This window comes from Diceros bicornis, chromosome 12 (genome assembly GCF_020826845.1).
Source record: "Diceros bicornis minor isolate mBicDic1 chromosome 12, mDicBic1.mat.cur, whole genome shotgun sequence".
Taxonomy (NCBI): Eukaryota; Metazoa; Chordata; class Mammalia; order Perissodactyla; family Rhinocerotidae; genus Diceros; species Diceros bicornis.
The window spans coordinates 3,116,962-3,131,881 of NC_080751.1; the positions used below are offsets into that span (position 1 = coordinate 3,116,962).

The following is a 14,920-nucleotide window of genomic DNA, read 5'->3' on the forward strand; positions in this document are numbered from 1 at the left end:
CACACACACACACACACACCAGACATATGCCCTCCATTGCCTCCCCTCTCTCTGTATAGTTTACCATTACATTTATTATTACAGTGTGCTTTAATTGTTTACATTTTGCCTCCCAGCTACATTTGGAGCTTCTTTATCCCTAGGGTCTAGCACCCAATAAACATTTGTAGGTTGAGTTGGGCTGGGCTAGGCGGGGATAGAGTTAAATTGAGTTGAACTGAATTAAAATGAATCAAAATGACACTGGGAACACACAGCAGTACATTCCCACAGCAACAAGATTGAGCGTTACTCTGACTTCCTCAACAAGGGTCTCCCCAGAAGCCCACCACCCCCAGAATGTCTCCCCATACCCCAGCCATGGTGCCCCTTCCCCACCAGGTAGGTCCTCATTGCTTCTTATGGAACAGAGCTGGGGCCGGCTCACTGCTGGGCTCGGCCATGACCTGCATGGGCTGGCTGTTCAGGGCAGCCTCGCGCATCTTGTGGTACATGAACTCGTTCTGGCGGAACATGCGCAGCTCCATTTCCGTCTGCACCCGCATGGCCTGTGGGACGCACACACACCATAAACAGTGATGACAAAGTCTCCAGGACGTGTTGGTGTCTGACCTACCTTGGCCCTTTTGGAAAGGGCAGACAACGGGGTAAACGACTACTAGGCAAATGTACCCCCTCAGAGGACACACACTCACACATATATACACACTGTCTGTCACACACACACACACACACACACACACACACGCTCATCCACTGGGGGCCTAACATCCTGGCAGGGGGCTCAGTTTTTTAGGAGAGGGAGTCAGACCCCCAAGAAAGTAGCTTGAGGGACTGTTCTTGGCAGAGAATGTTCTCAGGAACTGCCAAGTGGGCACCTGGGTTTGAACCCTGGCTCCTGCACTTAAGTCTCACCTAACGTTGTGGGACCTTAGGCAAGTGACTTAATCCTTTCAGCCTTTAGTTTCCTCATACATGAAATGGGTGAGGTTCCTTCGTACTTTACAACGGGCTGGGAAGATCATAATGTGTGACAAATAGAAAAGCCCTCATTCTTCCATATGTCCATTCAAGAAATATCTATCACAGACCAGGCACCATTGAGAGGCCGAGAATACAGCAGAGAATTAGATGACAAAGACTCTGCCTTTGACAAGCTTAATATACTAGACATAAAGTTAGTCCTCTCATACATTTGATGACACCAAAGTCTCTCCTCTTCCCCTCTACTACACTGCCTGAGGACAGTCCTTTGGACTCTGTCACTCTCAAATAAGCCAGCCCTTCAAAGCACAAAGGAAACCAGCAGCTATTAAGAGCATGTCATTTGCCAGGCACTGCTCTAAGTGCTTTTCACACATTAACTCATTGAACCCTCATCACAACCCTATCCTTCTCCATTTTCCTGATGAGGAGACTGAGGCCCACACATTCAATACCTGCAGTCACACAGCTAGAAAGTGGTGAAGCTGGAATTCAGTCCCAGCAGTCTGATTCCAGAGCCTGTGCTCCCCATCTCTTCTTTATGTAGCACAGTTTCTAATATACGTGGCTGCACGCACACGTGTACAAACCATTATTTAGGTTTTCTCAGTCCCAGCTTGGAGCATGTTGGGGTTCAAGTCTCAGCTTTGCCATCCACTTGCTATGTGCCTATGGACAGATTACTCCCCTTTCCTGGGCCTCAGTTTCTTCCTATGTAAAACAAGGGGAGCGGGCTCAAGCATTTCTGAGTTCCCTTCTGGTCTAGCTGGCAATCTATGGACTTTCCAAAAGCAGAGTCCAGAACTCAGCTCTCACGCTCAGAGAGCCCAGACCAGGGAGAGAGGCCCAGCCCTGAGATGCTACTTGCCTCCAAATCCTTGGTGATTGGGTGGGAGGGGCCATGTGTCACCAGGAGAATGGCATAGGCTTTGCAGATCATCCCGTGCCCCACCTCAATGTTGCCAGCATGCCAGTTGGTCAAGCCTGCACGCATCACAGCCATGCCCAGTTGGGCATTGTTGGGGTGGTAGAGCTTCCTGTAGGGGCATAGCAAATAACCATAATATAATCCTGTCCTTCCTTATATCTGCACAGCATTTGACAACTTATAAAGTGCCCTCACTAATTAAGTCCATCTGCCTCCCACCGGCACTGTGAGGCATCTGCAGCCCATCAGCCAGAGACTGAGGGATGGGGAGGTGGGGTGAGTTGCCAACACCCCACGTAGTGAGGCTGTGAGAACTGAGACTCTCACCTAGAGCAAGGAGCCAGGTACTCACAGGGAAAGGGGTCAGGACTGTGCTATGAACTTGAGTACAGAAAGCTGGGAGCGCCCGGGAGCATCCCCCCTCTCCGTGGAAAGCAATAGGAAGTTCAGGGGGACAAGATAACTGGACTGTTCTCCCTGGGACAGAATTGTATTTCCACCTCCTCTGCACCCTCCAAACAGAGCTTCCTTTTACCATGTTGTACAGTTTTCCCACATTTTGTTTATGAGTATCATCCTCTCAAAAAAATGAACCTTCTCGTGCCAAATTGCTCATTTGGCCAGCAATACAAAGTCACATACCAATGTGGACAGACAAGGCAAGAGGGAAGGCAAGGGCATTGCATTTTACAATTTATAAGCAAGGATGGCTGACATCTCTCTCTCTTATTTTTTTTTTTAAATAAAAGATAGCTCTCAGGATTGCTTGTGTTGATTGTCAGAGGAAAAAACCTTTCAAAGCACTTAAAATCAAGCTGGATTTAGCCTTAAGGAAACCAAAAGCCGAAGATGCCACTCAAGCGATAGATGACCTAGAGGATTTCGGATGACAAATAGGTTTCTTCTCGGGTACCAACTCTAATTATCTGGTCATTACTGCTCGAGCACCATGGTAAAAAGGAGCATGATAGATTACTGATGCCTGCTGTGGGTGCAGGAAGGAGAGGTAGCAACATGTGTGCCATCTATTTGCCATCCCTGGAATAGACACATTTCCAGGAGACTATCTGAGACCCAGAATTGTCACCTACATATAGCCATCCACCATCTTCCTGGCGTAGTACGAGGCCTCCTCAAAGGCCTGAAGGTAGGAGAGGACCTCTGAAACAATGCTCAGTATCCGCAGCATGTAGAGGTTGGTGTCGGCAAACACTGGCTCCTGCTTTTGCAGGCACTCCCGGCATAATTTCACAACCTAGAGGAGACACAGGCCCTGTCCATTACCATTGCACCAGAGCACATGCTTAATTCACATGTAGGAGCATCATGACGACATTGGGCACTCACTCTTTTAAGGCTGAGGAAATTGCTGACAGAGGTGCGGAAAGCACCAGTTTGTGATTTAACAGCAAAATGGTCCTATTTGGCTAAGATGTACAGATGGAAAGATGTACAGATGTACAGTGGGAGATATGGCTGGCATGGCAGAACGAGAAGTTTTCATATATAAGTAAGTCAGTAGGTAGCAGGGAGTTATGAAAGATATATAGATGATATGGATATAGATATAGATACTCTCACAACAATGCAATGAGATAGGCACTACTAATATTCCCATTTACCAGATGAGGAAACTGAAGCACAGAGAGAGTAAGTGGTTTGTCAAAGTCACACAGGTAGTGAGCAATGGAGCAAGGATTCATACCAAGCAGTTGAGCTTTATCTTAATCAACATTCCTGTGATTCTCCACCCTGGCTGTGTTCTGGGATCCCTTGGAGGCCTTTTTAAAAACACCAGTATCTGCGTCCTACCCCAGACCAATTGAAACCAACTATCTGGGGAAGGGACCTTGGCATCTGCAATCTGTATGTGCCCCTGGGTGGTCCTTATGCACAGTGAGGTTGGACAATCATGCCCCGCTAGAAATGTGCAAGATGGATTGGCAGAGAGGGAGGCCCCCAGGAGGCTGAGAGACCCACCAGGAGGCTGCCACATTCGTCCTGGACTCAGGCTTTTTTGACTGATTCATGTGTAGACACAGGCTTAGGTTGCACTCTACCAAATTAGAGGGCTCTCGAGGTTTCGGTTTCTCATTGTTCTCCTCTTCTTCCCTTGCTGCTGTCATGGGAGAAATGCCACACAATTCTATCCATTTCAAATGAGTGGGAACTAATTTTTCTCTGAGACTCTCCCAAAAGCCCATGAGGCAACTGGGTGGCAGCGCAGCAACATGTAGGTTGGCAATCAATCCATCCCGAAGACAATCCTCTTAAACCCATGGAGGCAGTATCCAGCCCCACACCTGGCCCTGACAAGTTCGAATGGAAAAGAGGAGAAACGAAGTGGAGGAGAGAAGCCAGAGGAATGGAACCACAGAGCCCTCCTGATTGCTCCAGCTCCTACTCGTGTCTCTGACATAGATTTTCCATACCGCACAATAACACTTTGTTCATGTGACCCTCTCCCCCACCTGACAGAACTCCTAGGGGACAAGGAGTATGTCTTGTGTTGGTCACCGAGTAAGGGCTCAAATTTGTGCAATGAATGAGTGAGTAAAGGAGAATGGAGATAAGGGAAAAGCAGATAGAAACGAACAGAAATTAATCTCCCCCACTGCCATGCCCTAGTGGCATCCAAACTCAGCTACACACCTGAGTTGTTTAAAGAGCTTGGAAAAAAACACTGACTCATGGTCCCTGTGGTCTATTGCAGATTGGGTGAATCACATTTTAGGCGGTGAAACACAAGAATCTGTATTTCCAACAAGCTGCCTAGGTGAATTCGATGCAAGCGCTCTGCAGGTCAGTGTTTGGCAGTGGGTCTCAGCTTTGGGTGCACATTGAAATGACTTGAGAGCTTTAAAAACCCTGATGTCTCAGTCCCACCTGAAGAGACTCTGATGAAATTGTCCTGGGGCAGGGTGTGAGCATCAGGACTTTTCAATGATTCTAGCGTATAGCCAGTTGAGAACTCCTAGTGCTTTGGGAACCAGGGAGTGCTCAGTTAGTAGAGATTGGAAACTGTAGCCAGAACCTACAAAATTCAATTCTGGGAAAGCAAGAAACCCACTGCCATCTCCATTCATCCATCTCTGATGCCAACCTGAGATATCACAGATCCCCCAGGGACATTTGTCAGGCTGCCTGTGCCCTCCACAGACCCAGTTCCAGTGGGTTGAACATACCCCTAAGAGGTGCTACAGGCTTAAGCAAGAAGAGTCATGGTCTCAAGCAAGGGACATCTTCCAGAAAAACAACCTGCTTGGTAGCCTTCCCATCTTTACCCCACCCCATTTTCCTCTTACTAGAGAAACTTTCTGCCCTCCTCCCCACCCCCAGCCCCTATAAAAATGAATTCTTACCTCATGGTACAAACCCTCAGATCGAGCCTTGTCGATTTTTTCCAGTGTATCCTTCGAGAATTGTACTAACTCCTTCACCACATCCTGAGAGGGCTGTGAAAGTGAGGGACATTGAGCTGGAGACCCCTTCATGAGGCAACCCATTGCATCTTTGAATAGCTGCCATCTATGACATTCATTGTAGTGCAAGATCAATGTCTTCCTCATTCTGAATGCTTCATTTCTGTAAACGCTGCTCAAGATCCCTATAGCTTTTCCAGCTCCCTCATCATGCTCTGACTCATGTTGTGTTTTCCATTGACCAAACCCCAGAGTCTTGCTGCCAGCCAGTCGTCTCCACCCTATGTTCATGCCTGGGCTTTTGGACCCCAGTGTAGAATCGGACATTGATCCCTGTTGTATTTTCTCTGGGATTTTGGTTTCTCATTCTATCACACAAAATATTTTCCATTCTTCCTCTTTACTTCAAGTCAACCACATATTCTATGGGTATGCCCTTGCATTTTTGTGTTCACACAAGTCATTGATTTAAATATTGGCCAGCACAGGGCTGAGGACAGAGGCTTAGGGATTGACCAAAAAATGGTACTCCAGTTTGCCACTGGAGTTCATTAAAGAGGGCCCTTGAGGCTATGAGCATTCAAACCCTTCCAAGTGTCTTAGCATCCAGTTCATATTTCCTTGTCTTGACCAAAATTATATCATGAGAAAATGTGTCAGCTGTCTCTGTGAAATCTAGACTCAGTAGGCTTACTGCATTTGCCTGAGCAGTCTAATGATCTTGTAAACAAACCAAAGAGGTACCATAATTAAGAAGCCCATGAGGACATCATAATTTTGAAGAAAAAGTGGCAAATTTCTCAAAGTCCAAAAGAAAAGTTTACTTACTATGATTATAAATATCAGAAGCTTTTTTCTGATTTTTTTTTTTTTTTTTGCTTAGGCAAATCTGATAAAACTTTTTTCTAAAATGAAAATAACTTTATTATTTATTCTGACTGTAAAATTGATATATGGAACCTGTAAAAAATTAAAATATATCAAAAAAAATATGGAGAAAAAAGTAGAAATCCCCAGAAGCCACTCAGAGATGGACACAGCATTTTGAGGAACATTTTCCAATGCATATATACAGGAATAATATTTAAAATATTTAACAACTGGTACAGGAAAAGCACTGACCAATCAAAATAGACACTAACCATCAACAGCAAGTATGTTTATATGGCCTTATCAGTGCATACTGGCTGAATTGCAGTTCCATATGTGTGCACATGCATGTGTGTGTGTATATGCTAATAGCATCAAATATTTTTCTAACTGGAATCGTATCATATTTCTGTCTATAGTCTGTTTTTTTCCCTCAGTAGATTATGGATATTTTCCTATATCAATATAAAAATATATTGCCACTTTTAATGACTATAGAGTTTTCCACTGTGTGAAGCTAGAATAATCCATTTAACCAGTTCTCCAGTTGTTCAATTTTTTCACTATAAGGAATTGGGCTCAACAGCTCCATTAAGATTTGCTGCTTACATAGTTTTGTGAGGTCACCTTTACTAAACTAGCAAAAAGTAACAGGAGGATGGGCATTTGTTCTCATCAAAATCCACCCTCCTTTATAGATGGAGATCAGGATCTTCCCTCAGTCTCCCAGCTGTCCTGAGCCAGTTCTGCAGTGTCCATCTTGCCGTATGAGAGGCTCCTGGCCAGGACAGCTTGCTTCAGGGTCAGGATCTCCTAAAGAAGAGGGCATTATGCTTATTCTTCTACCCACCTCACCTAGTTTGGTTTCTGCAGAGTTCTTGACTATCCCTACAATTTTGACTATCCTCGCTTCCATATCCTTCTGTATCTGGGCCTTCCTGGAATTCTTTTGTGTGTCTACCTGTACTTGTCCCATGGCCTGACCCCAGAGTGATGCATCCATCAATGCTGTGACTTCTGCTTGCAGGTCTCACTATGACTCAACCTTTGTCTTGACCTTTGATTTGGCTGAGATTTCTGGCTTCTGGCTGCCTTCCTGCCTGGCTACATGACTGCTGCCTTCCAGCCCCAGAGTGCTACTTAGCCTTCTGTTAACTCAGATCTGGTCTTGGTTCCAGACAAATCATTTCAGTGCATGTCTGCTTTTCCAGGCCCCTTTGAACCAAGCAGATAAGTAAGAGGGGGCCTATGTCTCACCCGGTTGTGCAGGGTTCTGTGACTGGTGGCCCAGAGGTGTACCACCAATCTGTCAAACTTACATTTTTCGTTTCATCCATAGCTTGTTGCCCAAGTAGTGGCTCATAAAATCACATCTAGTTTATGAACACTAGCCTCTAATGTACTGTAAGTTCCATCATCTTTAAAACTCAAAAGTCTTAGTGAATCTTCTAGAGTAATCACTAGCTTGCAGGGTAGATTCAGAGAACACCAAGTGGTTAGGCATTAAGAAAAGTCTTGCTCAATTGGATGTTGTGAGGAAAAGTGTTACTTTAAGCTCTGGAAGTGAATCAAATTTTTTCAAGGAGGCAACTGCCAAGGTTCCCAAAACAACCTGGCCGGAAGGTTGTTAATTAACACGTGAAATATGTGATAAAGCTATTCTGAGAAGAGAAATGGAGCTGTTCCACTTGGCTCCACTTTTCAAAGTAAAGGCCGGAAAATCTGATCTGCAGAAAGGATTTAAGGAACCCCACAGAGAGAGACTCTCCTCTCCAGGAGCATCAAAATAAATAGAAAACGGGGAGGAAAAGAGAGGGAGGAGCCCAGAGAGGAGCCAGAGGAGGGGGAGATGCCAGTGGAGGAGGAGCCAGAGGAGGAGGGAGAAGAACTAGAGAAGGAGGGGAGAAGCCAGCAGAGGAAGAGCCAGAAGAGGACTGAGAGAGGGAAAGAGGGATGTGGGTTCTCCCACTCTGAAAAATTGGCACACTTGTGTTATCAAAACTATGGATGAGGACTGGAGAGAGAGAAAAAGAAAAACCTAAGCAGCTGAAACAAGGAGGGTCCAAGGCTACAATTGAGGGGAATGTTATACATTTTGGTGTTGTTTTCTCCTTTTTAAACATTTGGTTTTTGTTTTTATCCAGGTTTAAGTACACATATATTAAGGAGTCAGGAAGAATTTTCACACCAATTGAAAGTCTGAGGATGGGTCACAAAGGCTGGTGTACTGAGTGGGGCTTATCAGGCTGGGATAAAACATTCTAAGGAACAGAAAGAAAAGCAACTGTGACTACATCACAGATAGATCAGCTCAAAGGAACTGTTAATAAGTTAGTCCAACTCTCCATTTTACAGACCAGGAAACTTAGGCCGGAAAGGAAGAGACTTGCCCAAGCTCAGACATTCATCAGTATTCTTTCTACTACATTATAATGGCCTCTTATTATGCCTTAAAGTTATACTCAATTTTTTCCTGATCAATTTTTTTGGTTGAGTTATTTTTATTTTATTTATTTATTTTAATAGAGAAATCCAATTTGATATAAAAATAATAGAAAGATTTGCTTTGAATCCAGGTACGTTCAAGCAGAAATCATCAATCTTTTATATCAAGCGAGATGCCAACTCTGCAATTCAGACTGGAAGACATGGGGATATTGTCACCAGCTGGTAACAGCTGATCTAAAGTGAAAGGACAGACACTAACGGCCACACATCACCTACTTAACTATTGGAACTGCCAGGTAAACATTGAAAGATTTAGGGAAATGACTACATGGTTGTTTCATTTAATTTTAGAAGGGAGAAAAGAGGGTCTGGCCTCGTAACAAACAAATTAAGTAGTGGTGGGAGCAAGTTATGAAACAAATACTCAGGGCCAGGCACCAGGAGGGAAGGCTGGCTGGCTTGCAGATAAGACACAGGCTATCCCGCAGGTTCTGGAAGGTCGAAGTGAGCGTGGATGCGGTAGCTTATTCTTTTCTGTAGCTTCTACGGTACCGTGCTCGGTGCCTCACATGCATGCCAGTACACATTTCCTGGAATACAAAACCTTTGATTCTGTGAAAAGGGGCTTGTTCCTATAAAGAACATATTAGTCCTTGGGTCCCAACTGCTTTGTATCCTGCCTGGGAGAGATGACGCTGAACTTCTCCACATCAGGCATCACTGATCTGTTGCTTACAGCTTCCTCCTCCTACTTCTGTCTGTATCAAGACCAGCAATGCTTGCACAGACATGTGGGCGCATGGATCCGTGTGTGTGAGTGCCTGTATCCCTTTAATTTTCATAAATGGCAGCATACAGTGTTATGGGTTGAATTGCATCTCCCTAATTCATATGATGAAGTCCTAACCCCCAGCACTCAGAATGTGACCTTATTTGGAAATAAGGTCATTGCAGATATAATTAGTTAAGATGAGGTCCTACTGGAGTAGGGTAGGCCCTTAATCCAATAGGACTGGCGTCCTTATAAAAAGAATACCCTGCGAAGAGAAAGAGACACGCAGAGAGGGAAGACAATGTGAAGAGACACGGAGAAGACAGCCATCTACAAGTCAAGGAGAGAGGCCTGGAACAGATCCTTCCCTCACAGCCCTCAGAAGGAACCAACCCTGCTGACACCTTGATTTCAGGATTCCAGCCTCCAGAACTGGGAGACAATAAATTTCTGTTTTGTAAGCCCCCAGTTTGGGGTTCTTTATTATGGCAGCCCTAGCAAACTAGTGCTCATGGCAATGTTTGACCCCTTAATTCTTTTCTGTTAAGAAATAGAGCTCATTCTACATCTGTACACAAAGATCTACCCATTAATTTTACTGAATACAGGGCATTTTTGTAATTTAAATATTTCCCTATTGGTGGTTATTGAGGTTTTATTCAATATTTTGTTGTTCCCGACACTGCAGCACGGTATCTCTTTATACATATGTCTTTGTGTACATATGCAAGTATATCTACAGCATAAATTCTTAGAAGTAGAACTGCTTGGTCAAAGGGTAAAAAATATTAGATATTAAGAATAAAAATAAGTTTTATTGGCAAAAAAAAAAAGAGAGAGAGTCTAGAATAGCCAGGGAATGAAAGAGAGAGATGAGTCCAATGGGGGAATAGTATAACTGAACGTTAGCACCGACAGGTGGAGTAATGAAGTAATCAAGAGGAGCCCACCATCTGACCTAAAAGTCAGCCTTTGCTTGTAGCCTTTGCTCTAACCAGAAGCAAATTTCTGCCATACATAGGATGCACAAGTTAATTAAGAAGTATATTTGTTTCTCCAAAGAAGATATACAGATGGCCAACAGGCACATGAAAAGATGTTCAACATCATTAACTATCAGGGAAATGCAAATCAAAACTACAATGAGATATCACCTCACGCCCGTCAGAATGGCTATAATTAACAAGACAGGAAACAACATGTGTTGGAGAGGATGTGGAGAAGGGAACTCTCACACACTGCTGGTGGGAGTGCAAACTGGTGCAGCCACTATGGAAAACAGTATGGAGATCCTCAAAAAATCAAGGATAGAACTACCATATGATCCAGCTATTCCACTGCTGGGTATTTATCCAAAGAACTTCAAAACACCAATGCGTAAAGATACATGCACCCCTGTGTTCATTGCAGCATTATTCACAATAGCTAAGACTTGGAAGCAACCTAAGTGCCCATCAAAGGACGAATGGATAAAGAAGTTGTGGTATATATACACAATGGAATACTACTCAGCCATAAAAAGAAACGATGAAATCCAGCCATTTGTGACAACATGGGTGGACATTGAGGGTATTATGCAAAGTGAAATAAGTCAGAGGGACAACGTCAAATACCATATGATCTCACTCATTAAGTAGTAGATAATAAAACAATACACAAACACATAGACACAGAGATTGGATTGGTGGTTACCAGAGGGGAAGGGGGGAGGGAGGAAGGCTAAAGCGATAATTAGGCGCATGTGTGTGGTGATGGACTGTAATTAGTATTTGGGTGGTGAACATGATGTAATCCATGCAGAAATAGAAGTATAATGTTGTACACCTGAAATTGATACAACGTTATAAACCAAAGTTACCACAATAAACAGAAAAAAAAAAAGAGAACTATATTTGTGTATTTAAATGCCCTGGTGGGCTGTGAATCATATAGAAGCGCTCAGTTAGCCTCCCCCGAGGAGTGTGGTTATAAACCTACGTGTAATTTTTCAGACCTGACCATAGGCAACTACAAAGGCTCTGACTGGCAGGCCTCGTGGGGACAACTGTCCTCTGCACACCAGACTTGGTGCACAGTCTGAAGGTAACTGTAGTCAAGGACTCAGGACCCCCTGGCTGGTCCTGCTCTTTGCATATTTGCGTTCCTGGCCTACGTGCCTTCCTTCCTAGGTCTCTTTATCTGAGGCCTTGAGCTGAAGTCTTCTTCAGGGGCCTCTACCCAGGCCTCCTTACAGAGGAGGAGGACAGAACCTTGAAGACACTTTCCCCCACTCTGACTCAGTACGCAGTACTTTTCTACTCCTAGCCCTTCCCCAACGCCCTCTTCCTCGCCTCCCCACCACCACCTCAGGGTCCATAAAGCTGCTGGAGATTTTTGTTCTGGGCCCCCTTGGCCGTGAGATGCCCCCACATCTGTGCTAATCCACCTGACCCTCCACCAGTGCTCATTTCCATGGGGGAAAATGGAACAGGGGGAGTTGGCACCTCCTCCAGTTTTAGCCTCTTGCTAAAACTTTAATCACCTAACTCTTTTAAAGACCTAACTCTTTCGTTTTTGGCTTTTTGCTTTAATCAGCTACTCCACCTGGCAGCTTAGCTCTCTCTCCCAGCTTAGTTGAGCTCCTGACATCTGCTCAGCAAGGCTTCCGCTGCTCAATGGTCTCACCATCAACCAGGCAACAGCTTCTCAGGAGTTAAGTATATTAACCAATCTCCACACTGCCCATTTCCATGGGACTAGGAATATCTTTGTGATAACCAGACAACAAATCTCTTTGCCCATCTGGTCTCCATATATGAAATTCTCAGCATTACTTGACCTGCAAAGGGGCAAGGAGAGGAACTAAAATTTACTGTGTCTGCTCTACATGCCACTCTTTACATATGTCATCTTAATTTAATCCTCATAATAACCCCTTGAAGTGAGTGCCATCTTTCCTGCTTTACAGATGAGAAAACTAACTTCCCCAAATTCAAACACAAACACCTGGCAAGTGGTGGCACCAGGACACTAGCTGGGACCTCTTTGTAGTACTCTGTCCACCACCCCATACGGCCTTCCCAAGGGTTACAGCCTGGTCCTCTGGGAACTAATAGGCAGGGCGCATTGATTAGTTGCAACATCACCCTTGCCGGGCTCCTGGAGAAGGTGGCCACTGTGGCCACAGTATTAGGGCTGCGAGTACCTTGGGGTCGTCTTTCACCCCCAGGAAGAGGTCATCCTTCAGCCCTTTCTGGCAGTGCTCACACGTGCAGTCAAAGTAGTACTGCCTCTTCAGCTGCCTCTTGCGTTCTTCGCTGACATTAAGGAAGTCGATATAGGACACCGTCAGCTCCTCTCCTTCTGAGATCTTGCCCAGGGCCCGGAGCTCAATTCTGGAGCAGGGTAAAAGGAAAAGAGGAAATCAAATCCAGGGCTGTGGGAATGGGATTTGTGCTCCTCAAGGGTTCAAGGAGTTGAGTCTCAAAGACGACGACTTCCACTAGCACTTGAGAAATCTCCCATTCCCTCCTAAAAGGGAGGGAAAACAACAGTTTTCTGGATAGTTCTGCTCTACTCATTATAATAATCCAATCTGCTCCATTCAGTTAATTGCTCTGGAATCAGCTCAAATAGACTCCCAGTACAGGGCTGGGCTTGGTTGTAAAACCATACACAGTTTCCACATGCAATTATCCCTGTACATTTAGCTATTGATTGTCTGTAACAAAGGAAGGAATAAAAGAAATAATAAGGTGAAACTCCAAACAAGAGAAGACTCAATAGTCATTTCTGGTTAGTTTGGGGACTGCTCTCTCAGGAACACACACATTCAGTTACCCACAGTCTTTGCCTGTTCTGTGTTTAACTATAAGTCTCCTCTTACCTTAACCTTCAGTCCATGGTTCAGCCCTACATTATGTGAGGAGACTTATGCCTGGAGGTCACTGAAGGCAAACAAAGGCTGGCTCTGTTAGCCTGCTGCATTGTTCACTCTTGTGTTTATTGGGGGACATGGCTTTCTGGTTGAAGGTGGTTAGCAAGAGCAGATGGCATTTCAGTCCCCTTCCAGACTAGGCCTGACCCTCCAATTACCTATAGCACTACATACCTTACCATGTAACAGGGACAGAATGTGCTGAGGACAAAAGTCCATTGCAGAACTGACATGCAGCTAAGCCAAACAAGCAGAGCCCAGCCCATGGGCCTCTCGGCCATTCGCCCTCCAGCCATAAGGCGAGAAGCTACAGAAAAGTGGTGAGCCCTGCGAGCTGGATCCTAAGCTGTGCTCCTGTATCTCCCCAGGATCCTGGGGCCTCAATGCCCAGCGGGAAACCGCCACCTGGGGAGTGAGCAGCAGATACAGAGAGCTGGGGAGAGCACCTGCTGAGAGGTCCACAGTCATTTCTTTTACCTCTCAGAGAGGCTGAGTCAGAAACCATGTGAAAGGCAGGACAAGATTCCAGCACCACAGAAGGGTCCCAGTCAAAGGCAACCCCTTCCACTTGCTCTGAGGCAACAATCGAGGGAGCGCTGCTGAATGGCAGTGACATGCATATCCAGGACTCTGAGGTGACCACCTAAGTTAAAAAACCTCCCAAAGTGGGGTGCCTTGACGTGCCCAATCAATGTAATATTATACGTAAAAACAACTCATGTGGAGCCTGCAAAATCTAAGTGCCTGTTCACCTTTTGTTTCTTCTTTGCTTTCTTCCCCACCCCAATTTTTGGCAGCAGCTGTTACTGATGTGATGAAAGGCAAGAGGGAGAGGAAGGCTGGGTGATTCTACCCATAGCTCTGCTTAAAGTCCTAATGTCTGAGCACCAGGGGATCAACAAATTGAAAACAAATGAGGATGCTGATGTCCGAAGAGGTGAAGAAACTTTCCCCAAGGTCCCACAGCACTTGGGCAACAGAGTCAAGATTAGGACTCAAGTGCCATTCACACTTCACCACATCACCACCAGCCTCGCCTGATTGTTTTCAGTCTGCCTCTCAGGTCTGCAATGCACAGGAAATAGAAGCACAAAAGCCCTTGATTTTAAGGCTCTGCTAATATCCTAAATAGTTCCATGTGAGCAACTCCTGGGCCAGTGTTGAGTGTGGACCTCTGGCGTCTGGTCCTGCTGGGGTAACTAAGCAATTCTGCCCCCACTAGCCCCTTTTACAGAGGCAGCTCACCATAGTGACATATTGTCATTCAGCAGTGATTCAGTGGCCAGTTGAGTTAGGATTTCCAGTAGCTTTGCTTCTTATCGTGGTTAAGCCAATTCTTACTAGGTCTCAGAGTATCTTAAATTATTTCAATGCTATTAGAGAAATTTCAAAACCAAATTAATTTAAAGTCACTTAAATATGAAAAAATATATAGGTATATGCCCTATTTTACCGAACTTGAAATTGGGGATCATGGGATGAATAGTGATCACCACTCCATTCTGGACCCCAGACCCTTTCCATCTCTATAGTTCAGCTAATTGAGCCACAAGTAGGCAATTTATTTAAGTATTTATTGT

At 45.0% G+C, this 14,920-nt stretch overlaps 1 protein-coding gene across 7 annotated transcripts in view; it reads right to left on the reverse strand.

Annotated features, from left to right (window-relative positions):
- SMYD1 (SET and MYND domain containing 1) overlaps positions 1-14,920 on the reverse strand; it is a 47,798-nt gene continuing 32,878 nt past the window's right edge. For all 7 annotated transcript variants that reach the window (XM_058550734.1, XM_058550737.1, XM_058550736.1 and 4 more), the window contains 5 exons: positions 12,609-12,798; positions 5,275-5,367; positions 3,004-3,167; positions 1,853-2,021; positions 1-548 (listed from right to left, as the gene is read on the reverse strand). In XM_058550734.1, the coding sequence (XP_058406717.1) occupies positions 390-548; positions 1,853-2,021; positions 3,004-3,167; positions 5,275-5,367; positions 12,609-12,798 (775 nt within the window). In that variant the 3' untranslated portion in view covers positions 1-389. The remainder of the gene's footprint in view (positions 549-1,852; positions 2,022-3,003; positions 3,168-5,274; positions 5,368-12,608; positions 12,799-14,920) is intronic.